The sequence below is a fragment of the Pimephales promelas genome, chromosome 22, assembly GCF_988280905.1.
Source record: "Pimephales promelas chromosome 22, fPimPro1.hap1.1, whole genome shotgun sequence".
NCBI lineage: Eukaryota > Metazoa > Chordata > Actinopteri > Cypriniformes > Leuciscidae > Pimephales > Pimephales promelas.
The window spans coordinates 24,835,482-24,861,646 of record NC_142790.1 but is presented as its reverse complement, the minus strand read 5'-3'; the positions used below and the strand labels follow the sequence as shown (position 1 = coordinate 24,861,646).

Genomic DNA, 26,165 nt, shown 5'->3' with positions numbered 1-26,165 from the left:
TGAGTTTCTCAATGCACAAAAAATGTAATAACACTACATATAACATATAATCTATCAAGTATTTATACTTGAGAGTTCACATGTGCTCTCGTTTAGCCAAGGATTAGTAGTCGAGTCAGTCTGCCGTGAGATCTCACAGTTAATCTCTTTAGTCTGGCAGGGACATTGAGAGTTTTAATTAACTAAGTGGTCATTCTAAATGTGAACCCAGAGCAAAAATACAGTACAGAGAAAGAATAGCTCACAGCTCCAGAATAGCCTGTCAGTCTGACCTCACTATTAAAGACTTGTCTAGCACACTTTGAAAAAAGCAAATATCTTACATCTCAATCAAAAGTCATTGCATGTTATCTTGGCTTTACAAAAAGAGGTGGCCCTTTGCAACACCCTCTACGTGTAATTTTAAGGGAAGGGTTGTGACTGGATGACTGCAAGTGAGAAGGCCTGTGATAGGTCAGTCAAACTGTGGTGAACCATGGGAAATGGGCTGGTTCTAAGAAGGAATTAATAGGGCTCTAAGAATTAATTGAGCAGGTCGGAGTTCACAAATCAGCGACAGTTGGTTAAGGAGCCGAGGGATAAATCGGAATGTGATTTCGAGCAGTGCAACAACCATGTTTAGCACGTTGAAAAAGATTTTTTGGCCCAATACTGTGGCAGTAGTAGCTCAGGTCCCAGGACCACAGACACCAGCACCGGCTCCGGGATCGGCTCCGGCTCCGACCCCAGCATCTGCTGGTCCGATTAAGGTATGACCAGCTGGCTTTAGCACATCAACAACGCCATCATCCTTCACGCACAGCTCAACGAGAGCTTGGTTTAATGAATATGTGATTTGAATAAGCTATGGAGATTTACTTAATAATGTTTTTGACTTTCATGTGAATGGTAGGATCCCGAGCCATTCATCTATTTTATGTAAAAGAGCCAGTTATCTTTTGGAGATTGTGTGATAATTACACTTTAAAAAGGAAATCTTGTGAGATGTTGTCTGGACAGTGCTTTACTTTAACTTTGCAACTAGTTTAAGAGACAAATCCAAAATATTTAGAGCATAGCATTTGAAATTTATTCGAAGGATAGCCCCTTGAGATGTAACATCTCGTTTTCGAGGGGGTCCTGAGAACAAACAGTACAAACAGCATTTAGCATTATGTCACAATAATACACAATCACATTCTTACCAACATTTAGCTCTCCATAACTATCTCATCACATACAAGCCTTATAAGTACATGTATGCATACTTATAAGTACATAAATGTAATTAAAAATGTACTTAAGTACACTTATAAGTACATAAATCTTCATTATTTGAATATACTAAAATATATGTATTTATTTATGACCTACGTTAAAGAAGATTACAAGGTAAATTATACAGTGGACTCCTTTCATTCTTTTCTATTATTTTTTTTAATGCATCTAGAGTTTGTGACCCCATAATAATTTGTAGAATATTTGTATACATTTATACATTATTTGCCATACCAAAAGACTGTGTGTGAATTGTGGAAAAATATCAAATGTAATAAAAAAAATTATATTTGACTTTTTTAAAATCTAAAATCTTGTAAAAAAAAAAAAAGTAACTGGTGGATATTTACTTACATGTATTATTTGTCAGCTATTGTCATATATTAATAAATGAAACCGCTACTGTAGGTCAACATCAGGCTACTGAAGTTTCAATGAGTTGTGAGGGAAAAAAAAGAAAGATCTTTCTCTGGTGTTCACAGGAGGAAAAGTCAGATGCAAAGAAAGATGAGGAGAAAAAGGAGGAGGAAAAGCCTGCTGGTGAGTCTTCATGATGTTCCATTAAGGGAAACTACAATTCACTGTGTACATTTTTGTTTAAGAGCGACTGTTTTATAGGTATGATTAATATTTTCTTGATCCATCAATATTTGAATGAAAATGCATAATGTACAGTATCATCATAAAAAAAGTATTAGAATGCTTTAGTAGTTAACTAGGATGTCAGGAAAAGCTGAGGCTTAAAAAGGAGTCTTAAAGGAGTAGTTCACTTTAAAAAAAAATGTTGCTGATAAATTACTCACCCCCATGTCATCCAAGATGTCCATGTCATACTTTCTTCTGTCAAAAAAAAAGAAAAGAAAGAAATTAGGGTTTTTGATGAAAACATTCCAGGATTTTTCTCCATATAATGCACTTTACTGGGCACCAAACGGTTCAAGGTCCAAAAGACAGTTTCAGTGCAAACTGTTCAAAGGGTTTTAAACAATTCCAGACGATGAATAAGGGTCTTATCAAGTGAAATGATCGCTCATTAAAAAAAAAAAAGTTTAAGTTTTATAAGCTCAAATGGTCGCCTTGCTCTGTTCTGTGATGCGCGTTCATGACTCTCCTGTTCGAACTCGTTCATCAAAATGAACAAATCTTTTTTCATGTCATTTGGTTCATTCAACGAACGAAATGAACGAATTGACTCGGAAAAAGATTTGTTAATTCGTTCATCACTCCTTTAACATGTAAAGTGTGCAAACACATACACATATACTGTTGTTAGGTGTTTTATCTTGATGTGCAAATCAAGAAATTAGCAGATATTCGACATTAGCAATATCAAATATTCAGTATCTCAAAACGTCTAATTCAGGTCTGTACTTTTTAAGAACCGGCTCCTGCTCCGACTCCTGCTCCAGAGCCCCCTAAACCAGAGGCCAAATCTGCAGATCCAGCCAATCCTGGAGCAGAAGCTGCAGAGGGGTAAGAGTTTAGACAACCTGTAAATGAGTTTGGATTAGTGTTAGAAGAACTGTTGCTAAACAGATAACATGCAGAAACATAAAAATAACTGCAATAATGATCCAATCATAGACTCTCAAGCATTTTACTCTTAAAATACAAAAAGCAACTTTTTTTCTTTTTTTTTAAGATATATAGTGGCTTTTTTATTATTTTAGACTTTTTTTTTTTGAATGGGTCAATTGAAATATGTGACTTTTGGCCCTTTATCGTATCACTGTTGGCTTGTATGGATGTGCAGCGTGTGACTCCAAAAGTAGCTGAAAGGAGATTAGGGGATCTGCTGTATTTGTGACTTAAGAAGATCATGGGAACGGTCTCACGGGGAAACAGAAGTTTCTGTTTTATACTGTTATTTTGTTTTTTTGTGTCAGTACATAGCTATTCTTAGCACTAAGCAGTCCCCATTTTCCAGTCACAGTGCTGTATGTGATGATCCTAATGTCTTGAGTAAGACTAAATTTACCATATGGGCCCATTTTAGCTAACTGCAATAAACAGGATAGCATCAGCTCATCAAGAACAACCACAACTGACATGTCTTCAGAATTAAAGATTGTGAATACTAGTACAAGGTGTCATCTACAGTAAGTTCGCCTGCTAATGTTTGACTGAGGCTGTGAGTAGAGGAACTGCTCAGAATAGATTTGTTGGCTGTGGTTGTGCGTGTTTCCCTCTTTTGAAATAATGATTTTCTGTAAAGCTGCTTTAAAAATCGTGTATTGCCCTATACAAAATCATACATTTGACTTGACTAAAATATTCTTGATTAATCAAGCTTTCAGATTTAGAACAGGAAACCTATATCTTCACGACTTTGTCTACTTCTTCTAAAACCACCGCCACCATTACCACTTCTACAACTAGGGATTTTTTATTTAAGCCTACATTCCTGTCTCTTTCTTCATGTAGTGAGGAAGGAGCACCTCCACCACCTACTCCACCCATCGTCATCAACAGATACTCTGACGACCAGCTGCGAGATGTTGTGAAGAAACTCCGCGAGAGGACGGAGCTTTATAAGGAGAAAGTGATTGACCCCTATGCCTCGTCCCCAGAGCGCAGCCCACCCGTCAGTGAGTATGAATAAAGATAAAGAAATGATCTAGCTGGTGTTTCTCATTTCTCTGTTTCTCAAGGAGCTTGTATTCTTAAAGTCAGCTTGAAACGGAAGTTGCAATAGTCTTTTTTTTCTAAATTATGACATATGTCCAATTAAAATGGCTTCTCGAAAGAAAAGGCAGGACTTGATTTTGTCCATTGGGAATTGATTGGACTGTTGGATGTTTGTGGTTTGCTATTGGTCAACCTTATGTGAGTGACAGGTTGCCCCGCCCTCGTGCCAGGAAACACGTCATCAGAGAAGTCAATGCAAGAGGGAAGGGAAGTTATTTTGATTAAAGGTTACGAAGCACAAATTATTTATAAAAAAAATACTGCAATGTTCCATAAAAAATAAGGATTGTCAGTTTTAATTTCATGGTGAATTTAAACAGTTTGACTCATTCATCCTGCTGGAAAAACCCGGTCATCCCAGCTTAAAGGAGTAGTTCACTTTAAAAAAATAAATAAAAATTATTTACTCACCCCAATTTCATCCAAGATGTCCATGTCTTTCTTTCTTCAGTCGAAAAGAGATTAAGGTTTTTGATGAAAACATTCCATGATTTTCTCCATATAATGGACTTCAATGGGAACCAAACAGTTCAAGGTGCAAAATAGTGTTTCAGTGCAAACTGTTCAAAGGGCTTTAAACGACACCAAACGATGAATAAGCGTCCTATCTTTTGAAATGGTCGGTCATTTAAAAAATAAATAAAAAAGTTTAAGTTTTAGACGCACAAATGCTCGCCTTGCTCTGATCTGTGATGCACGTTCGTGACTCTCCTGTTCGAACTCGTTCATCAAAATGAATGAATCTTTTTTTGAGTCATGACTCGAAGGGTCCTAGATTAGACCCTTATTCATCGTCTGAATTCGTTTAAAGCCCTTTGAACAGTTTACACTGAAACTCTCATTTGGACCTTGACCTTGTTTGGTTCCCATTGAAGTGCATTATATGGAGAAAATCCTGGAATGTTTTCATCAAAAACCTTCATTTCTTTTCGACTGAAGAAAGAAAGACGAGGACATCTTAGATGACATGGGGGTGAGTAAATTATCAGCAACAGTTTTTTTGAAAGTGAACTACTCCTTTAAGTGGAAAAGAATTGTCTACCAAGTGAAAACCAGCCGCTAGTCCTTCTGATCAACCATCTAGACCAGCTTGGACTATCAAATGACCATAAATGACCAGTTCTGTCCAGCAAAATCATGAAAAACGATCTGGTTTTAATCCATCTGTTTCTGAACTTGATTTCCAGCACCGGTTTATCGAAAGGACGACTGGAACAGAAAGCAGGAAGCGGAGAGAATACAGCGAGAAGAGGCTGAGCAGAAGAAAAAAGAGGATGATGCTAAGAGAGCTGCTGCGAAGAAAGAAAAAGAGGAGAAAGAAAAGAAGGAGAAAGAGGAAAAGCTGAAAGCTGAGAAGGAGCAGGCTGATAAGGAGGAGGCCGAAGCTATCTGCCCTAAAATCAAATGCACATGCATAGACACACTTCTCAAACCTTTCGAAGACAAGATGGACTCATATTTGGGGACAACCATTGACCCTTTCACAGGTAGGACACTATGAGAACTACAGAAGATGGCTTTTAAAGTATAAAACATTGGCCGAAATACGATTTTCTCTCATCAGATCGGCGGTATATTAAATGGCTTTGTGTCGTCACCATCGCTTTCAACTATAATGTTTGGCTCGCCACGGCACGTTTGTGTTTCCCGTACCACACGCCTGAGTCAATCCCCTTCTGGATCTTTTTCGATGTCCTGGCAGACCTGGTGAACATCATAGACATCACCATGTTTCAGACACGCTTACAGTTTGTGAAAGCAGGAGACATCATAGTAAGTCTTTTTATCGACTGCGCCTTACACCTTTCAAATCGCGACATTAGGATTTCAACTCAAACAAATGTTTTTCCTCAGAAAGACAGAATAATGACAAAACAGAACTACAGAGAATCTACCAGATATCAGGTGTGTAAAAAAAATAATACAAATAATTAATTACTATATGTTAATTAGTATATAAAATGATTTTATTTTCTCTCAACAGACAGACCTGATAAGCATCATACCATTTGACTTGCTGTGTTTCCACTTTGGGTTTAACTCATTCTTTAGGATGAACCGTTTTTTTCGGGTCAGTTATTCAACTTCATTTATATATGTATGTATGTGTGTGTGTGTGTGTGTGTATATATAATGTCTATATAATGCACTAAGTTCTATTACATTCTCAGAAAAAAAGGTACAAAAGCTGTCACTGAGGCTGTACCATTTCAAAAAGTACACTTTTGTCCATTTTAGGTGCTAATATATACATTTTAGGTGCTAATAAGTACATTTTAGGTCTTAATATGTCCATTTTAGGTGCTAATATATACATTTAAGGTGCTAATAAGTACATTTTAGGTCTTAATATGTACATTTTAGGTGCGAATATGTCCATTTTAGGTACTAATATGTACATTTAAGGTGCTAATATACCACTAAGGTACCAATATGCATCCTTTGGGCACAAAAGTTTACCTTTTGAAAAGGTACAACCCCAGTGACCGCTTTTGTACCTTTTTTCTGAGAGTGTAGTTGCCTTTATTTGAGATGACTCAACATGTGGAGCTAGCCAAGGTGTGGTTAACTTGATCCACACACACATCTTACATATCAAAATACCTCAAGTCAACTTAATGAAATGACCTTGGCAGACTAAAACCACGCATCTAACTGAAGTCCATCAGTGCCAGGGACGAATTGTGACCAAAACAGCAATGTCCTCCATTGTCATGCGGGAGTGAAGGGTTCTCGCTACTAGGGTTCCCTATCTTTTCTCATTGCTTCAGCCCAATTAATAAGTGTCCCGAAACAATCCATCCCTGTAGAGAAGAAGGCTGGCTATAGTGTAAACGTGTTGGAGGTTAATCTGCTATTCGTGGAGATATTGGTTGAGCTCATTTCTGACTCTGTACAGCTGCATTGTTCCTTTCTCAAAGCTCTGAGGATCCAGTATTTCCTCCACAACTCTGCAAATAAACCTTCTGAACCAGAAGTTACTGTCCTTCTGTCGAATAAGCAGCTTCGTAACTGTTTTGAATCCAAAACTATGGGATGAGCTGTTTCTGATTCCAACTGATAGTCTACCTCCCCCTCAGATTACTTGAATTTCCATATCAAATTTTGAAGCTAATGTTGCCAAACGACTTGATGATGACAGAGATTTCCCATTAGTGAGAATCTCTTCAGGGAAAATGGCCCCCTGTGTGGTGTGTAATGAGCTCTGTATAATGTGCATATTCTTTTTTTTTTTTTTTAGTATCAATCCTTTTTTGAGTTCAGCGATCGTCTGGAAAGCATCATGACTAAGGCGTATATCTGGAGGTATGTCTGAAAATATTTGATTTCTATATGCAATTATTGTTTTTAAGGGTGTTGCGATGTTGTTGCTTACTATCCTGTCCCAACAAGTCTCTATGATATTCGGGTGTCTAGATATGGGTCCTCCTCCGATATGTGTAAGGACAAATCCCCCCATTTTATCACCCACCAGGTGAAATTGATAAGTCTGACTAAGAAAAGTAACAGCACACCTCTTGCCAAGCATTATCATTAGTGACCAAAACAGTATTGAACAAATGGCAAGGGTTAATGTGTTCAAACCTATACCTGATTGTATGAATAATAATAATAATAATAATAGTGATGCTGGCCTTTTTTCAGAGTTGGACGCACTACTGGATATCTGCTCTACTGCCTCCATATCAACGCCTGCCTTTACTATGTAGCATCCGAATACGAGGGGCTGGGCAGCACGAAATGGACATATAATGGAAAAGGAAATGCGTATGACCTTTTTTTTTTGACATTATTTCCAAATAAGTATTTATAAATAAAAATAAATGAAATTACATATTAAGTTAAATTGTTATATACTGTTTAATATATATATATATATATATATATGTTATATGCTATATATATATATATATATACTGTTTAATATAATATATACAAAAACTATATATATATGTATATATATATATATATTGTTTTTGTATAATTAAAACAGAATAAATAAATACAATTAAATACATTCAAAATAAAATATTAATATATATATATAAACATTGCACTGTTCATTTTGTCATTTTTCTATGCCAAGGTATCTCCGCTGTTATTATTTTGCTACGCGTACGCTGATCACTATCGGAGGTCTTCCTGAGCCCCACACACTCTTCGAGATCATCTTCCAGCTGGTGAACTTCTTCACGGGAGTCTTCGTCTTCTCTAGCTTGATTGGACAGGTGAGAACTTTGAACTTTCCTAAAGTTTTGGCAAGGTTCTCTTAAAATTATGAACAAATCTTCTTCCAGTAATGTTAATAGAACATTCATTCAAAGTTATCTGATCTTTAATTATATCTCAAAACATTGACCTTTTTTTTTTCTGGAATGTTTTGGTTATATGTTTGTCTAACCCTTTTTTTATGTTACTACTCATTTTAGGATGTTCAAATAACATTGAAAGTAACATTCCCGTGTTTGCAAAATGATAAAATTAAATATTTCCTATACCGTTCCTATTACCAAGAAAAAAAACATTTAAAAACTGGACGTTTTGAGCTTTCATAGACCTGATCGGGAACCTTAGCCAAACGTTCTTAGAAGAGGGGATGACCCAGATTAATAACGTCACGTGACTGGAAGTTGTTTACATGATCTAAATCTGTTTAAATTCAGATGAGAGATGTCATTGGAGCGGCTACGGCGGGTCAGACCTACTTCCGCGCTTCCATGGACTGCTGTGTGGCGTATATGAACACCTACACCATTCCAAAACTGGTGCAGAACAGAGTACGCACCTGGTACAACTACACCTGGGATTCCCAGGGCATGCTGGGTAAGTGCTTAATGTACATCTCAATTAATAGAGGTAGTAGCTATTTTTCTGGATCAGCTGCAAAAATCTCCAATGTTTCCTCAGATGAGTCTGAGCTACTGGAACAGATGCCTCTGGTGATGAGAACAGCCATCGCTGTGGATATCAACCTCGCCACCTTCCAGAAGATCGACCTCTTCAAGGTAAAGACTGCATTCATCTGTTGAGGCTCTATACTGAAGATTTGTGGAAGGAAAAAAAAACTATTGCTTCCTACTGCTGCCAGCAGTTTCTATTCTGCTGCATTTTGATGAAGTAAATCCATATTCGTTTTTGCTGTTTTAAACATATTTTTTCCAGGGCTGTGACAACCAGATGCTTGTGGACATGTTATTACGTCTGAAATCCATTGTGTACCTGCCAGGAGACTTTGTGTGCAAGAAGGTGAGAACATCAGATATAATCGTTCTTGTATCTGATATTATGTTTTATATTACGGGGCTGTTGAACGCTTAAATGTGTGCAATTATTTTCAGGGAAACGTATGGTTAAAGTAGTTCCAGGCAGGTTTGACCGCATTACAGTTCCATATAGTAGTTAACCGTAATAGCAGAATTGACTCCGGGCGGATGAATTATTCGAAAAATAATGCTTTGCGTCGTGATTTTTCAACTATTTCAACGTCGTCAATTATTCCTTACTTCATGGGCATATGTTCTCCATTGCTGTAGGGTGACATTGGGAGAGAAATGTACATTATTAAGGCCGGAGCGGTGCAGGTCATCGGTGGGCCGGACAATACGATTGTGTTCGTGACATTAAAAGCAGGCTGTGTGTTCGGGGAGATCAGGTACTGGGACAGACGACATCTATATACGGTAGTGTACAGTGATTAAGTGATAAAGCAAGACTCTAAAAATGGAAATTCATTTTTTCAGTCTCTTACAGTCAGCAAAAGATGGAGGCAACAGAAGGACAGCAAATGTAGCGGCTCATGGATTCGCTAACCTCTTCGTACTGGATAAGAAAGATCTCAATGACATCCTGGTCCACTATCCCGAGTCTCAGAAGGTGCTGGCCAAGAAGGGACGGTGAGTCACAGTCAGTCCTTTTCTTCACGAACAGATTTCAAATGCAACGGCTACAATAGGGGACGATTCATTCTCTGTTCAGGAAACTGATGAAGGCCAAAGGTAAAACTGCTCCTGTAAAAGATGAAGGAGAAAGGAAGAAAGGACTGGCTATGTTCGGAGCAAAACCTCCCACTCCCAAAATGTTACGTGCTTTTGGAGGCTTCGGGAAAGGAGGTTTTCTGGACAAACTCAAGGTATGTGATGATCTGGTCAGAGTTATAATGCAGTGTGTGTATGTCAGTGGATTTGCTAAAGGTTTGGATTTAGCACGTGGAATTTGAATGATTAAAACTGCAACAATTCTTACAAATCATACTAATAATTTAGAGATCTGAATAACATTTCTCTTTAAAGCAGGCTCAAGCAGCAGCAGAAAAAAACGGATAAGAAATCCATCCATCCATCCATCCATGAATTGCATCTATCTATCTATCTATCTATCTATCTATCTATCTATCTATCTATCTATCTATCTATCTATCTATCTATCTATCTATCTATCTATCTATCTATTACATGATACATCTATCAATTTCATCATTCATCCATCTATTCATTTCATCATCCATCCATCCATCCATTTGTCAATTACATCTATCCATCCATTTTATCATTCATCTATTCATCAATTACATCATCCATCAATCCATCCACCATTTCATCATTTATTCATCCATTCATCTATTACATCATTCATCCATCATCCATCAATCCATCCACCATTTTATCATTCATTCATCCATTCGTCTATTACATCATTCATCCATCCATTACATCATCCATCAATCCATCCACCATTTTATCATTCATTCATATATCCATCCATCCACTCGTCGATTACATCATCCATCAATGTATTCATCTATCCATTCATTCATCCATATACAGTAGCATCCATCCATCCATTACGTTATCAAATTTATCCATCTCTCATTCATCCATCTCCTCTGATGTTTTACCGCTGGTTGTGATTGGATTCACATCTACAAAAATATGATTGAAAAAAACTGTAAATACTGACTTTGTTAGTGGTTTCAGGTTTTGTGACAGACTCTTTTCAACTATAATTTTGGACATATTACTCAACCGGTTCAACACTGTAAGCAGAGTCATGGTGGATGAGCCTTCATATACTGTAAATAGTTCAACTTTTTTTTATATAAAACAATAAAAATTATGTAATATTTTAGTGTCAACTTGATTCTTTATCCTTTTCATCTCAATAATATTGAAAAAAAAAATAAAACAATGGTGCTTTTCAGAGTTTTATTTACTGTATGTGGAACAAGGCATGCTACAGGCCCACAGACGCAAGACACGTACATCAGCAAAACACATGACACTTTTTGCACTGAGTTGACACTTTACATTGTACTATTATGATGGCCTATATAATGCCGACACAAAGATATCTGACGAACAAAAAAATGCTTTGATTAAATACAATTAAGATGATCTAATACAATTCTCTCAGCGCTAATTGCGCACAATGGACTGGTACAGACATTGTGATTAAATGTAAAATGAACTTGCATCTTAAACAGTTAAAAAGCTGATTATCGTTTCAGATATTCTTATTATTAGGGTTTCAAGCACATAGTGCTGAAACTCTATTGTAACTGGAAGGATTTTTATTATTCTTCTTCTGCCGAAAAACGTAGGCGTAGAGACATGAATCTTGACCAGATGGTAGGCCTCAATTTGGGACAAGGTATGACCCTGACTGGCCAATAGGGGGCACAACAGGGATCAAAGGTTTAAATTATCATATCGTATCGTACTATTTAAATTCTAGATTCTGCGAGAGTGAGGGCGGGGCCTTTATTTCCTGCTCATGACTGCGCATGTCTGGTCCCGAAATCGCTACTGCGCAGACTCAAGTTCCAAGATGTCACCGCCATATCGGGACACTGGCGGTTTCACTTCTGACCAATGGAAGAGAGCGAATGGGCGTCGTCCATCTTTTTTACAGTCTATGATAGGATATAACAAAACGTAAATCTCCGATTTGATTTCTGCCAGGAAATTTTTCCGCTTTTGAATTTTGTCAAAAACCTACTTTTGCGAAAGGTTTTTCGCCCGATTGGAATCAAAACAACGCAGAAAGATTCTCGAAATTTTGATTCACGGTTGCTAAGGGGCGTAGAATAATATGTGTTATGTGTGGAGCCACTTTTACTAAATGGCTCGATGGACATGTTCAATTCATGGCCCTAGAGATCTATAAGAATTTTGAGAATAAGAAATTGGCCACTAGTTGGCACTAGTGAGTTTTATACCTCTGTAATCACCTGGTGTTTCCCACATCCACACAATATACATATCATTTGATAGATCTCCTCATACTGAACAACTTTTCTTCACGAACCACCGCTGTCAAACAAAACATTCATTAAATATTCGTGATTATGTTAAAAACCTACTTTTGCGAACTAGTCCTAGATTTTTGCTCAATCTGAATAAAACCAATACAGTACAATTCTCTGGATCAATAATTATTGAATAATGTTCAACTTTTGCATTTGGATGGCTATAACAAGGTCATTTTCAAATGTGTCTTTGACCAAGTGTCCCTGAAAGCCCATATCTCTTCAAGAAATGCTCAGCTCTTCTTGAAAATAAGTTCATGTGACATATGACTCTAAACAAGCATTTAAAATTTCAGGCAGATCAAGCAAAATATGCCTCTATAACAGTTTGAAACATGAAAATTACAATGTTCCTATATGATTATAGTGTTATATTCCCTTAAATTGCCATTAAACCATCAGATGGCAGTAGAGGGCCAATCATTGGCTCATTTTAGTCACTAAACTAGTTAAATTTCCACTTCAATTGTTCATTTAAGGTAGTTTTTCCAAAATTTCCACATTACGATTGCAACAAGACCTGAAAATTACGTCATTAAAATGTCGAATAAGCCTTTTTTTTTTAAATATCTAAATCTGCAACAAATAATCATATTTTGTCAGAGTTTATCACTTAATTTGTACTGAGCTCTCAGTTTTGACAATTGTGCCACAATGATTAATGTGAACCCTGAAAATTGTGTTATACAGAGGAAATTTGCAATGCACCTTTAATTGCCTAAGATTTATTTCAAATATCTATATGTACAACAAAATGTGTGTGTCCAAGCAAGCTTGTATTAAGTATTATTGTTCAAGCCTTTCATTCTTTTTTTGTATACGTTATAACATATTCTCCGTCATGGATATTTTATGTCATCATGCTGTCAGCTCTACATTTCTGGTTGGCCTAGACCCTAACAGCATAGATGGTCTTAAAGCATTTGAACGCCGATAATTGCAGCTCGCAGCTATATTTATTATTATTAAACTTACGTTTTCAGGCACTTGACAGGATCATTGACCCATCCAGATGTCAGTATTTCTAACTTTCTGTACATGCAGATTTATATTTAATCACCATTACTCTGTGTCTAAAGTTTTAAGTGCATTCTGGTCAACAGTCAAACTTGGCATGTAAGCTGCCATATAATCTCCATTTTTTTGTATAGGCACTGCAACTTAAATGATCAGGCACATTATACGTTATATACACTGCATGATTAATGCAATGTCATATTGATACATTAGCATGACCAATATGACATTATGCATAAGCTTTGCGAGGCACTGATTAAAAAATCCTATACAAATATAAAAAATATGATAAGGTACATGATAATGAAAAATGACAAATTTAAAGACATAATAATGCTGACTGTAAACTGACTGTATTGTTATATAGTTAGCAGGAATGACTGGAAATAAACTTTAAAATGCCTGCGTATCGCCACTGTATTTGGTTATCCCACCAACAACACTAACAATTATTTTCCCTAATTTTAAGGGAGTTTTCCAGTAACTGATAGTTTTCATTTATAGTAAGATAATTAGTTTTACAAACAAAAATAATAGACCATTTCAAGATAATTTGGCACATGAAAACAAATAAATATACAACGATTTTGTTAAAAAAAACTAATTTAAAACTGATTTTCAAACCAAGTGGTAAATCTCTTCAAGAAAGCCTAAAGTTAGGTTAACATTATGGTGGTGATGATGATGATGTTTAGTTGTTGGCAACATGACCTTCAGTGTGTCGGCTAATTTGGAGCATCCACTTGGGTGTTTGAGTTCGGAGGTAGAATCTTCATCATGTTAAAAAAGGTGACGATCTGACCAGGAACCTCAGCCAGAACACACTTAGCGAGCTCCTCTCTGGGAGACTACAGAGAGAGAGAGGGGAGAGAAACATTAGTCATGGTATTTTCCTTTTATGAGCAGCAGAGTATGGTTTGAGATGGTAACAAGAAAGGCCAGACAACATAAATAACCTTATGCAGCAGTCATGTCATGATGAAATGAACCTGTTTGTCATGCTAATGGATATTGCTTCACTTTTTACCAATAATAACACTGGTTAGGGATTACTCCCTAACTCAAAGTAATAGTATTAAACCAATGAATGTGCAATAGTATTAATCCAATAGGTCCAAAACCAAAGTATAGTTTAGCTAACAAAGTAAGGGCAGCCAAACAGACAGACGTGAGCTGTGTCTATAGAAACTAATACTTCCACATTTGTAATACGACATAAATTCATCATGCTTTAGAAACCCCCCATGCCTTGCATTTCACTATCTTTCAACGTCCGTCCTTTGTGATGCCGTTTCAGGACAAATATGGCATCCGTGACCACTAATCCTGCAACAATGATGGCTACTTTCAATAACACAGATGAGTTTGAGAAAATACAACATCCTGTCTGACAGCCGAATGCTTTGAGGAGTGCTGGTGTGCATTAAAAACATTCACACAGAGAGGTGCATGGCAGAGGTCAGGTGCAGATAAAGAAGAGAGCCCTACATGTCTATGAGTTTATTGGCTCGTGTGGAGGCGGCAGGTTTATATAGCTGAAGTAGGATGTGACTTGTTGTGGTAATTCTGCAAGTACAGATTGGGCAAGCATTTCCCTTGAGGCCTGAAATGAAATGGACACAAAGGTACAGGTGAGACGCTACAAGCCATTACATGCTATAGGTATTAAAGGAGTAGTTCACTTTATAAAACTTTTGCTGATAATTTACTCAACCCCATGTCATCCAAGATGTCCATGTCATTCTTTCTTCAGTCGCAAAGAAATTAAGGTTTTTGATGAAAACATTACAGGATTTTTCTCCATATAATGCACTTCAATGGGAACCAAACGGTTCAAGGTCCAAAAGACAGTTTCAGTGCAAACTGTTCAAAGGGCTTTAAACGATTCAAGACGATGAATAAGGGTCTTACCAAGCGAAACGATCGCTCATTTAAAAAAAAAAAAAGTTTGTTTTATAAGCTCAAATGGTCGCCTTGCGCTGTTCTGTGATGCTCGTTTGTGACTCTCCTGTTCGAACTCGTTCATCAAAATGAACAAATCTTTTCTGGAGTCAATTCGTTCATTTCGTTCGTTGAATGAACCAAATGACATGAAAAAAGATTTGTTTATTTTGATAAACGAGTTCGAACAGGAGAGTCACGAACGAGTCACTTAAACTTTTTTGTTTGTTTTTAAATGAGTGATCGTTTCACTTGATAAGACCCTTATTCATCGTCTGGAATCGTTTAAAGTCCTTTAAACAGTTTGCAGTTTGTACTGAAAGTGTCTTTTGGCCCTTGAACCGTTTGGTTCCCATTAAAGTCCATTATATGGAGAAAAATCCTGGAATGTTTTCATCAAAAACCTTAATTTCTTTACGACTGAAGAAAGACATGGACATCTTGGATGACATGGGGGTGAGTAAATTATCAGCAAAAGTTTTCTTAAAAGTGAACTATTCCTTTAAGGGACTAAAACACTACTTTGTCTTGAGTTCTGCTCTGCTCAGTGTCTACTGCTATAAAGAATTATGAAAGACGGTTGGTTCCATTAATGTTCTTCGACATTATCCACCGATTTTGAACTGATCGCCAATGAATGCAGTCTAATTCCTGAACGAATGATTTTTATAAGCCAAATGAATCAAAGACACACAGCGCAACACTTTAGCTAGTTCATCTTAGACACATATTTTATAAAAATAAATTGATAAATGAGATGTTACATCTTTTGTTTGTTTCTGCTGTTTTTAAATGTGCAACTTCTAAAATATATACCTTTTGCAAGAACTATTTCATATTTATTAACTTTATAGAAAATTATCGAATCACTTGGCAACTGAATTGAATTTTTTCCCCAAACATGAATCATTAAAAACCCATTATTGCTGAATTGATCTAGAACCTGAATTGATATATTCCTTGCGATGACCACCATGAATAAGCAAAAAAATTAAATAAATAAAAAATGTTGGAAATAAGCATATCACGTTTATATTTTTATATGTTTAGATCACAAAAATGAACATATAAACATTATTGGAGTATCACTGCTAAAGATGAAATAATACTCCAATTAGTTCATTTTCAACAATGTTAAAAATCCTATGCAGCCAAAAACATAATAATGTACACTACCGTTCAAAATAAAAAAAAAAGTTTGAAGCCAGTAAGATTTATAAAAAATAAATAAATAAAAAACACTTTTATTCAGCACGGATGCATCAAATTTATCAAAAGTAACGAAAAAACATTTGTTACAAAAACACAACTGTTTCAGAAAAGCTAATTAAGAAATGTTTCTTGAGCATCAAATCATCATATTAGAATGATTTCTGAAGGATCATGTGACACTGAAGACTGAAGTGATGATGCTGAAATTCAGCTTTGCATCACAGGAATCAATTACACTTTAAAATATAATCAAATAGATCTTTTTTTTTTTATGTATTACATAATTTGATGTATGCATACCCAGGATGCTTATTTTCTGTTAGGTACTATTGTTTGTTTGTTTGTACACCTTGCCTTACTTCCCTGTGTTGGTATTTTTGTATAAGTTCTGCAATAAAAAAAAAAAAAAAAAAAAAATATATATATATATATATATATATATATAATCAAATAGAAAACAGTTATTTTATATTGCAATAAATTTCATAATAACACTGTTCTACTGAATTTTTATCAAATAAATGCCGGCTTGCATAAGAGCATTTTACTGACCCGAAACCTTTGAACGGTAGTGTAGATCTGAAAAAGAATCCCTAAGAAAACACCAAAAGCTGCTTGAGTTTGACCCCAAAAGAAAAAAAGCGAAACAAAGCAAAGCTAGCGCAAAATAGTTTGTGCACAAATCTCCTCAAACCAGTTTTCCACTCACGTTCTGGAAATTCCTGAAGGGCACAAACTGCACGATGTCACGCACAGCCGCTTCTCCCGTGATCGACTTCAGGCGTCCGTCATCTCCGTCCAGAATCTCCATGTCTGTGAAGTCGGCTTTGCCTACGCCCACGATGATGATCGACATGGGCAAGCGTGAGGCGGCGACTATGGCCGTGCGCGTCTGATCCATGTCTGTGATCACTCCATCCGTGATGATCAGCAGGACGTAGTATTGCTGAAACGGACAGGGGGCGGAGTCAGAGAGGCATCAAAGAACCAGCGGATCACACGTTTGAGTTTGGCTTGAAGCTCACCGACGCCGTCTTCTGCTGTAAAGCCTGCTGTGCGAAACGAGCCACGTGGTTAATAATCGGAGAGAAGTTCGTAGGGCCGTAAAGTTTGACCTGAGGTAGGCACATCCTGTAGGCCTCCACCACTCCCTCCACACCTACGGGAACAGATCACACACGCCATTTCTTGTTATGTCAATCGCTTTCTTGGTCCTCCAGAGGGTTGAAAACTGATTTTGTTACTGTAACATACCTGCACAGAATGGATTTGCAGGATTGAAGTTGAGAGGAAACTCGTGCGACACCTGGGGAAAAAAACAATACTAAACTGAGGCTTCTGGGAGTTTGTCACAGTAATAACAGCAGATGTACAGTACTTTCATTTACCTGCCATGTAGGAGGAATTTGGGCGCCAAATCCAAAAGCAGGAAACATTTTGTCACTATAGGATATGAAAAAAAGCATGAGGCATATGTTGTTGATTTTAATGTAGGGTGAATTAAAATATTTAACTGACAGCCTTGTACCTGTCATAGTCCTGAACCACCAGGCCAACTGACCAGATGGCTGAGAGATATTCATTCACACCTTGAGGACTGATGTGATGTAAGGAATCAGGAAACCTGGGGTCACCATTTGACCCTGTGAAGTCAATGCCCACCTGGAGGAGATGTGGACCACATGGGTATGACACGAGTAACCTCGCTCAACATCAAGGAATAGAATTCATCAAGATATAGTACATACAAATATAAGTCTTCGCAAAAAATCCTGTCTTTTTGTACATCAAAAATACAATAAATAACAAATAAAGAAGTATTTATATTTAAATTTAGTATTATTACTGTTTTTATAATGTATAGAGTTATCATATATATATATATATATATATATAATTAAAAGAAAATCATATTTATAATATGTAGCTCCAACATAAAGGAATATAATTCATAGAGACATAATTCATGCAACTATAATTGTATGCATTTATATATATATATATATATATATATATATATATATATATATATATATATATATATATATGATAAATAAAATAAAAATATAAAATGTCAAATATATTTTATTTTAGTCATTTAGTAGTATTACTGTTTTTATAATTTATACAGTTTTTAATCATATATCCTGTATTTTTTTCTTTTTTTTAATAATTGTTTTAATAATATAGCTCAACATGAAGGAATATAATTCATAGAGACCTAATACAAACAAATATAATTCTATGCAAATGTTTGCCTTAATGCCTTTTTATAAATATGAAATAAAATAAAAATATAAAAAACTGTCAAATATATTTTATTTTAGTCATTTAGTAGTATTACTGTTTTTATCATTTATACAGTTTTTATCATATATATATATATATATATATATATATATATAATAATTTTATAATATAGCTCAACATGACGGAATATAATTCATAGAGACATAATACAAACAAATATAATTCTATGCAAAAGTTTGTCTTTATATATATATATATATATATGATAAACAATACTAAATAAAATATAAAAAATGTCAAATGTCTTTTATTTGAGTAATTTAGTATTATTGGTGGTTATTGGTAATTTAGACTGATGGTGGTTGAGGAGATTCCCCTCTCCTCTCTATGTAAAGCGCTTTGAGTGTCGAGAAAAGCACTATATAAATGTAATGAATTATTATTATTATTAATGTTGTTTTCATAATAAATAACACATTTATATTGTTCCAACATTTTAATTGGAAAATACATTTCTCATATTTATATGAAAATATAAAGCAACATACAGATGTTAATAGCTAAAGTTATACTTTCTGTAGAACTGATGTAGAACTTACAATGAAATTTATCTGGCAGCCTCCCATGATGTAATCTAGAAAGGTGTATTCCTTGGTAATCTGAGACATCAAACAAACATGTCCAGAAGCGTTCTGCAGTATAATGTCGTGTACGAAATGTTTAAAATGAAATCAGACGAGTATGCTTGAAATGTCACCATACCTGACAAACTTTCACACTCACAACTCCAGAGTTCTTATAATTCTTCTTCTTCTGTTTCTTCTTACTGTTTATACAGTCAAACTCGGCCTGCGGGAGACAAAGTTCAGAAACCTTCACACATTCATCGGGTACGGAAATCAAAAGTGTGTTCAGGATGACCCACCGGAGCTGTGCGGGTGGCCCCTTGAAGACGCTTCATATTGGTCTCAAAAATCCCTATCAAATCATGAGATCCATCGTTGTCATAATCGTAACATTCAACCTAAAAAGGGGGTTGAAAAATACAGCATGATTTTAGGTGAATGATATTGGAGAATAAAAGAGAAGGGAATTGAATTGAATTGAGAGAGGTCATGCAAAAAAGCCCACTAAATGAAGAACCATAGATGAGCACAGATCTATGGGTCGCTCACTTCTCTTCATTTTCAAAAACTAGTTAGACACCAGCAAAACAGCACACCAAACAGGTTAGCTCGATGACCCTGCTTAAATCTGGTATTAAGATGTGTTCTGGGCAATCGGATCACAAGTAGACGACGCTGAATATGGGTGTAGATGGGGTTTAAAACGTTTTGAGCGAAAAGTCAGATTGCTTACGAAGGGAAAACGATCATGTGGTCAAATGCGTTCAAACCGACACAAAATACCACCTACTCTCCGCCTACTGACCTGACGGGTAAACATTGTGGGTAACGCAATAGCCAGACAGGATTTAAACTTTGTCAGCCGAAGACCCAAATTTGGTTTGAAGTCGATATCGCCCCCTCGTCCACTTGTGATCTGATCGACCAACACTAATCCCAGGTGTAAACAGGGCCTAAGTGAATAAATGTATGAAAGATGTTATAGACGGCCATCTCCACTGTTGTCTACATAAGATTAGAAAAAGCAGCATTTTTCTCTAAATCCTTTTGTAGAACAGCGAGTCTTTCTGAGGAAATTGCGTAATTTGTACATGACTTGCTATACAGTAATTAACAGTATTGTGAATGCAGTTATATCATATGAATTTCAATTTACAGTAACTGTTTAACGTTTATTAGTCAAATATAACATTTAAATAAATACAATTATACACTATTTATTTTTTCAAACTATTAGTATTATTTTAATAATATTATTTCATATGTTCCATATATTTATAGATTCTATTTAATTAATTTTGCTTTTCTATCAGCAAATTCACATATACCATTCATCACCATTTCATTTGAATGAGTTATAATAAATAAATTAATTTGACCGAAATTATACTAAAATGCTTTTCCTGTTCATGTACTTTTTTCAATGACTTAAACATATCCAGAAAAATTGTCTTTGACCCTCCACTTTCTGTCCGTTATTTTACTGCTGTGGCCTGATAGTTAGAGAGTCAGACTTGTTAATCGAAGGTTGCGGGTTTGATTCTAAATACTGTGTCCATGGTTTGCAGTGTGTGTGTATTTGTTCAATACTCAATGTGTGTGCACTAACATGGACAGGTTAAACACAGAGGACAAATTCCGAGTATGGGTTGCGATATTTGGCCTTCGCTTCACTTCAGTCCTATTAATTCACCTTTTATTCTTATTTTATCTTATTTGAACCATTTGGGTATTATGGACGCTTGTTTTCACCAGGGAATAAAAAACTAAAAAAGGTAATTCTGAATTCTGAAGTTTTTCAAACTTAAAATTGTGAGAAAAAACATAATTGCGGCTTCATATCTCACAATTTTGACTTTTTTTAAAAGTCGCAATTACCTTTTTTATTCCATAGCATAAATGTTAATTGGTTGTGTTTCTTTAAGTTCAGCATAAACCTTTCAAATGAAAATGTAAGTCAAATTTTGTTTCAAATTTTCCGATACAAATGCCATTTTTTCCACTAGTAGATAAAGAGTTCCCACATGAAATGACCTCATTCAGGAAACAACAGTTTGACAGGATAGCTCCCTTCTACTGATCTATGAAAGACACACTAGCAGCTATTCAGAGACACACACATTTATGAATCAGACATTCTGATGAAAAATACCTTCTTGTATCCTGACAGTGAGTTTCCCATTAAGACGCTTTTGCAAGAAAAATCAAAAACACTGATTGTAAGCCACCAAAAAAAACCTCTGTCTGACAAGCCAAAGCAAAGCCAGAGTTGTACAGCCTGTGCAATTAAGCCAGAACAATTACAGAATATTCATCTAAGAGGCCAGCATTTCATATGACACTAGTGTTAGCAACAGGGAGCCTTTTTGACATTAAAAAATATTTACCAATAAACGCAGACTCTACCTTGATTGGTTTCTCCATGTCCCCGGCACAAAGAGACCGTAGAGGGACTTTAAAAGGCCTCCAGCAAGGATTCAAGTTATACTTCACCACCTGGTATGAAAGAGAACCATAAACACTCGCAATAAACATTAACAACAACCATTCAAGGACTTTGAACTGAAGGGGGCCTATTATGCCTCTTTCAAAGTGTTGATTTTATTTTGTGGTCTACTAGAATAGGTTTTCATGCTTGAATGTTCAAAACCTCATTCTTTTTCACATATTTGACATTGTTGCAGCACCTCTTTTCCCAGTCTGTCAGTAATGCTCTGGGGTGTGTTTCCTCAAAACATCATTAGCCAACGTTGAAACGAGTCAACGAGTCGCAAGCAACGTTGAAACGAGTCAGTGTTTCCAGAAACCATAGTTCCAATGTACATTCGCAAGCAGCATCACAAAGTTGTGTGGTTGTGACGACAGCTTTCGACCCGTGGTTTTGTTGCATTGACTTAAATCCTTATCTTGGAAAAAAATAAGCAAGCTGACATTCAGTGCAATCTATACATTTCATTTCAAATACATGCAATTTTTATTTACATTTTTTAGTTTGTCAAGAGATTTAAAGCACCGTTTTTAAGAGTGTGCATGTGCGTGCGTGCCCTAGTACGTAAGAATCTGGAAATAAACCAAAATATCGGAGAAACATTTTAATTAGTCCTTAGATCAATGTAATTTAGCAAAAATAATGCATCTCAAACTGATTTATTAAAGCAGCATTATGTTATTTTTGAAATTTTGCTCTTGGGGTCCCCTTACAGTTGGAAAACAATATTGTCTTCTACTACTGTTGTAAAATCTGTCATGGTTACACTACTAGGGAATACACGCGTGCATTTGTTGACAAGCGATACCCCTGAACTCTGCAGAAGGAAGGAGTTCACACATCTTGGGCGGACTCCAGTGTTGTGTGTGAAATGTCTTCATCCCAGGTACATTGGCATATATTTCAGCATGTCTTATGAATATAGTGTCAGGGGCTTTATTTTTTTTCAAACGTCAAAAGATTGCGTAGCTCACGTCTACAAGCCAGCGTCTTTATAGTAACGTTAACCTATTGGTTACTGTTTTACCTAATGGATATGCTAATTCAATTAAATGTTTGTTGGTAGATAATAGCCATGTCGTCAATATTATAATATTAAGCTACCATAGATGAATTTGCAAATTTGAAAAATCGATTTGCATTATAGCCTGAGGCAAGACACTTTCACCAGGAAAAATAAGTAACAAACATGACTATCAGCCTGCACTGCACACATAGGATAGTTATCCTGACCGATTATTTTGTGTACATCTACATACAAACACACAATGCACCTCAGTTCTGTGAGCAAGCTGCCAGCCTGTTTCCGTCTGCCTGTAAAATTCCAGGTACGGGTCTGATTTTCCAAGGAAATCCTGCAACAAATCCCACATTTAGACATCGAAATCATTTTATCATTTAAAAGTAAAGAGAATTTACAAACTCACGTCTTACCTTTTTGTCTAATTTTCTGGCCTCCACCTCAAAATTCACAACTCTGTTGTCCTTGATTTCCTCTGCACTGATCTAAAGTGATCAAATATTTGCTGTTACAACACGATGGTGATCATATGGACAAATCCATAAAGTACCATTCAAAAGGTCAGCATTTTTTTTTTAATTAATACTTTTGTTCATAAGGAAGCATTAAATTCATCAAAAGTGAAAAGTGACATACAGTTTGGACTGGCGGTATGGTTCTGTTCTTAGTTTAATGCTAAGCTTGATTTCTTTTGAACTTTCTATTTATCAAAGAATCCTGAAAAACTAGTCCTTGTGAATATGATGTTAAATATCAAGAACAGTCACCGTAATTGTTCCCTTTCCAGCAGGTTTTTTGTTCTTCAGCACCAAAGGTCTCGTCAGCTTGCAACTGGAAACAATCTGTACAAAAATTGAAAAAAAGGGGGAAAAACACATTAGACAATGTTAAAAAATAATTAAAACATGAATGCTTGGATGTCTTACCTGACCCAACGAGCACTCAAACTCGCCCAGGAAGTCGTCATCACTTAAATCGATGGTTTTATTATCAATATCATAAACTGCAAATTTGAGTTTCTGAACGATCTCAAAGTAGTAATCAACGACAAACTTCTTGGCAAATTTTGGGTTCAGGCAGTTGTTAATCCTCTCAGTTCTAGCGACCTACGGAAACAAAAACTATTTTTAAATATTCATTAAATATAGACATTTGAACAATTTGCACAACAAGTCGACTGACTTCAAACCACTGGTTTCCAGATGCATTGAGCAGGACACACAGCGGGTCGGATTTGGACCCCACATCCATATCCAGCAGGTTGTCACAGGAGACCGTCAGCTCCACCTTGGACACACACTGAGTTGCCATAGGACTTGATGAATGTGCCATGGGAACTGAAAGCATGTGTGATAAAAAGGATGTTTAAGCCACAAAACTGGCAAAAAGTCAAATTAGGAACATTCCAGTGGTTTCTGTATTTCCCTTTGTGCTCTATAACACGATGTTGCCTCTATAACCACTACATAAATAGGCCAAAAAGCAATATGTATAAGGTCAAACATCATTTAAGCCTCCTTAATGTTTTGAGGCTAGTTTTTAGCACCTAGACATGTACAGGGGTTGGATAATGAGTCTGAAACTCTGGCTTGAGTATAAGTGCAGTTTTAGTTTCCCATGCTGAGGCCACGTGTTTGTTTGAATGAATCTGACTTGTCAGAACACATTCTTTTATAATCCAACTGGTTATGTAGCAAAATAATGACAATGTGAATATAGTTTAGAATCAATAAAGGATGCATTCAGTGTTGCTGTTGTTGTTTAGTTGCAAATAGATGTTTAATTTGAACTGATAGTGGTAGTTTGCATTCTCTCTGCTAGCATACTTTGATTGAGGTCATAACATCTCATTTGCACTCTAACATTACAAGTCACACATGACATAACCCAACTTATTGTGGTAACCAAATATCACAATATATCTATAATATAAAGTGTTATAGATATAGAAACTATCTCTTTAAGCATGAGAGGAGGTGTGTGAGGAGCAATGGAGGCTCTTGAATGGAAAATTTGAGCAATCAGTCATCTCATGTCAGATCTCATCACAGATCATTGATGTTCACGACTTTTAATAGATGCTCATTAAGTGATAAAATGTATTTATCCTTACAGTAAACTAAAGTAGGGTACCAGATCGCAATATACCATGTTTTCTAACACTAAGTAGGTAACATTATACCATGGTATGTACTAGCCAAAATGAACTCCAAAGTAACTTAACGTACTTCTCACAAATAGCTTTAGGCATTGTTACTTGAAATTAAATATTAAAATAAAATATTAAAAACAAGAAACATATTTTATTTCAGCTATTTGCTGATTTTCATGAAGTGATGTCGACTACGCTACTAAATGAACTAAAGTTTGATTATCTTCATGTAAAAATACATAATTGATCTAAAATAACTAAAACTAGAATAAAATTAGAGCATGAATAAAAAAAGGTGGCAGATAATAATAAAAAAGGTTAACGTTACTGCGCTAACGTTCCTCATCTATTAAACTAATGTAACGTTAAACTAAAGCAGTTTTGATTTTGCTACATACGGTATAACGTTAGCTAGATATGGATCAGCTAGAGACACATTTATGTTTACAATGACGTCTCTTCTTACATTATGCAATACTCATGTTGCTACGGAAATAATTGCGCTCACTACAATACTGTACCAAGAGGATCTCGATTTTGAGCCATGAAAATAGCCTGAATAGCTCAACTTACCTCGGGGTTGTTGGTGTCTGACTGTGTAACGTTACAGAGTTAATAGTTTTTGGTTTAGTCTGGTTTCTCTTTCCTTGTGTCTCAACCTCCTCGACGATGTGAGGCTGGCTGTTATAAATGTTTAGAAGAACAACCGAGTCCCCAGACCCTAAATGCAAGCCGTAGTTGGACTGTTTTGATCCGTACTTGAGGGAGTGGGACTGGGACCGTTGATCCGCCCTGCTGGCAATACTGCGCATGCGCGGTAGAGTAGGAACCGACTGTGACCTTAGGCCTGTGACAGCTCGTCAGTAGGAGTGTCTCCACAAAGTAAAAGTAGTGGGTTTGGATTCAGCAATGTTTTGCAGTAGTAATTAGTCTTACTTCTTCAATTCAAATTAGACCGTGAGCAGTAGGTAGGTTATGTGATTTCAGGCGGTAACAACTAATTTGACATCATTCCAGAAATATCTTGAAAGCAAGCAAAGTAATTCAGTATTGGGGGAAGAAATTGTTACAGGGATAAATCATTTAAACAAAAACTAAGTACCATATATATTTCGGACAGAAAAACAGATAAACCTGTGCTGATCTACTCTACTTGTTACAAACAATCTTTAATCGTTTTAAGTATTTGATTTATTTAGTTACGTTGT

The 26,165-nt window shown here is 36.0% G+C and overlaps 2 protein-coding genes across 4 annotated transcripts; one reads left to right on the top strand and one right to left on the bottom strand.

The window, feature by feature from the left end:
* Positions 1-131: 131 nt before the first annotated feature.
* cngb3.1 (cyclic nucleotide gated channel subunit beta 3, tandem duplicate 1) lies at positions 132-10,376 on the top strand. 3 transcript variants are annotated; one of them, XM_089125840.1, is made up of 18 exons: positions 132-749; positions 1,740-1,797; positions 2,637-2,730; positions 3,682-3,845; positions 5,133-5,432; positions 5,510-5,718; positions 5,800-5,850; positions 5,930-6,016; positions 7,187-7,251; positions 7,591-7,713; positions 8,033-8,174; positions 8,610-8,769; positions 8,854-8,951; positions 9,109-9,192; positions 9,480-9,598; positions 9,687-9,839; positions 9,922-10,075; positions 10,239-10,376. In XM_089125840.1, exons 1-18 carry the CDS (start codon positions 615-617, stop codon positions 10,266-10,268), a joined length of 2,226 nt encoding a protein of 741 aa, XP_088981966.1. In that variant the 5' UTR covers positions 132-614; the 3' UTR covers positions 10,269-10,376. The 3 variants fall into 3 exon arrangements, with proteins under 3 accessions (XP_088981966.1, XP_088981965.1, XP_088981964.1); XM_089125839.1 differs by having other exon boundaries at positions 10,236-10,376; XM_089125838.1 differs by having other exon boundaries at positions 9,922-10,324.
* A 3,603-nt stretch (positions 10,377-13,979) lies between these two features.
* cpne3 (copine 3) lies at positions 13,980-25,751 on the bottom strand. The gene is made up of 17 exons (XM_039684702.2): positions 25,531-25,751; positions 23,988-24,142; positions 23,732-23,911; positions 23,573-23,647; positions 23,219-23,290; positions 23,059-23,139; positions 21,703-21,792; positions 19,596-19,694; positions 19,433-19,519; positions 19,270-19,329; positions 17,949-18,082; positions 17,809-17,863; positions 17,675-17,726; positions 17,446-17,579; positions 17,130-17,366; positions 14,756-14,870; positions 13,980-14,115 (listed from the first exon to the last, which is right to left on the bottom strand). Exons 2-16 carry the CDS (start codon positions 24,135-24,137, stop codon positions 14,760-14,762), a joined length of 1,617 nt encoding a protein of 538 aa, XP_039540636.2. The 5' UTR covers positions 24,138-24,142; positions 25,531-25,751; the 3' UTR covers positions 13,980-14,115; positions 14,756-14,759.
* Positions 25,752-26,165: the final 414 nt, after the last annotated feature.

Coding starts and splice junctions, on each gene's coding strand:
- cngb3.1 (XM_089125838.1), top strand. CDS start 615: ATGTTTAGCACGTTGAAAAAGATTTTTTGGCCCAATACTGTGGCAGTA. Junction 5,433..5,509: donor AACCATTGACCCTTTCACAG/GTAGGACACTAT, acceptor TTCTCTCATCAG/ATCGGCGGTATATTAAATGG. Junction 8,770..8,853: donor GGATTCCCAGGGCATGCTGG/GTAAGTGCTTAA, acceptor ATGTTTCCTCAG/ATGAGTCTGAGCTACTGGAA.
- cpne3 (XM_039684702.2), bottom strand. CDS start 24,137: ATGGCACATTCATCAAGTCCTATGGCAACTCAGTGTGTGTCCAAGGTG. Junction 21,793..23,058: donor AGCTTGCTCACAGAACTGAG/GTGCATTGTGTG, acceptor CTTTCATACCAG/GTGGTGAAGTATAACTTGAA. Junction 19,330..19,432: donor TGAGTGTGAAAGTTTGTCAG/GTATGGTGACAT, acceptor TTGATGTCTCAG/ATTACCAAGGAATACACCTT.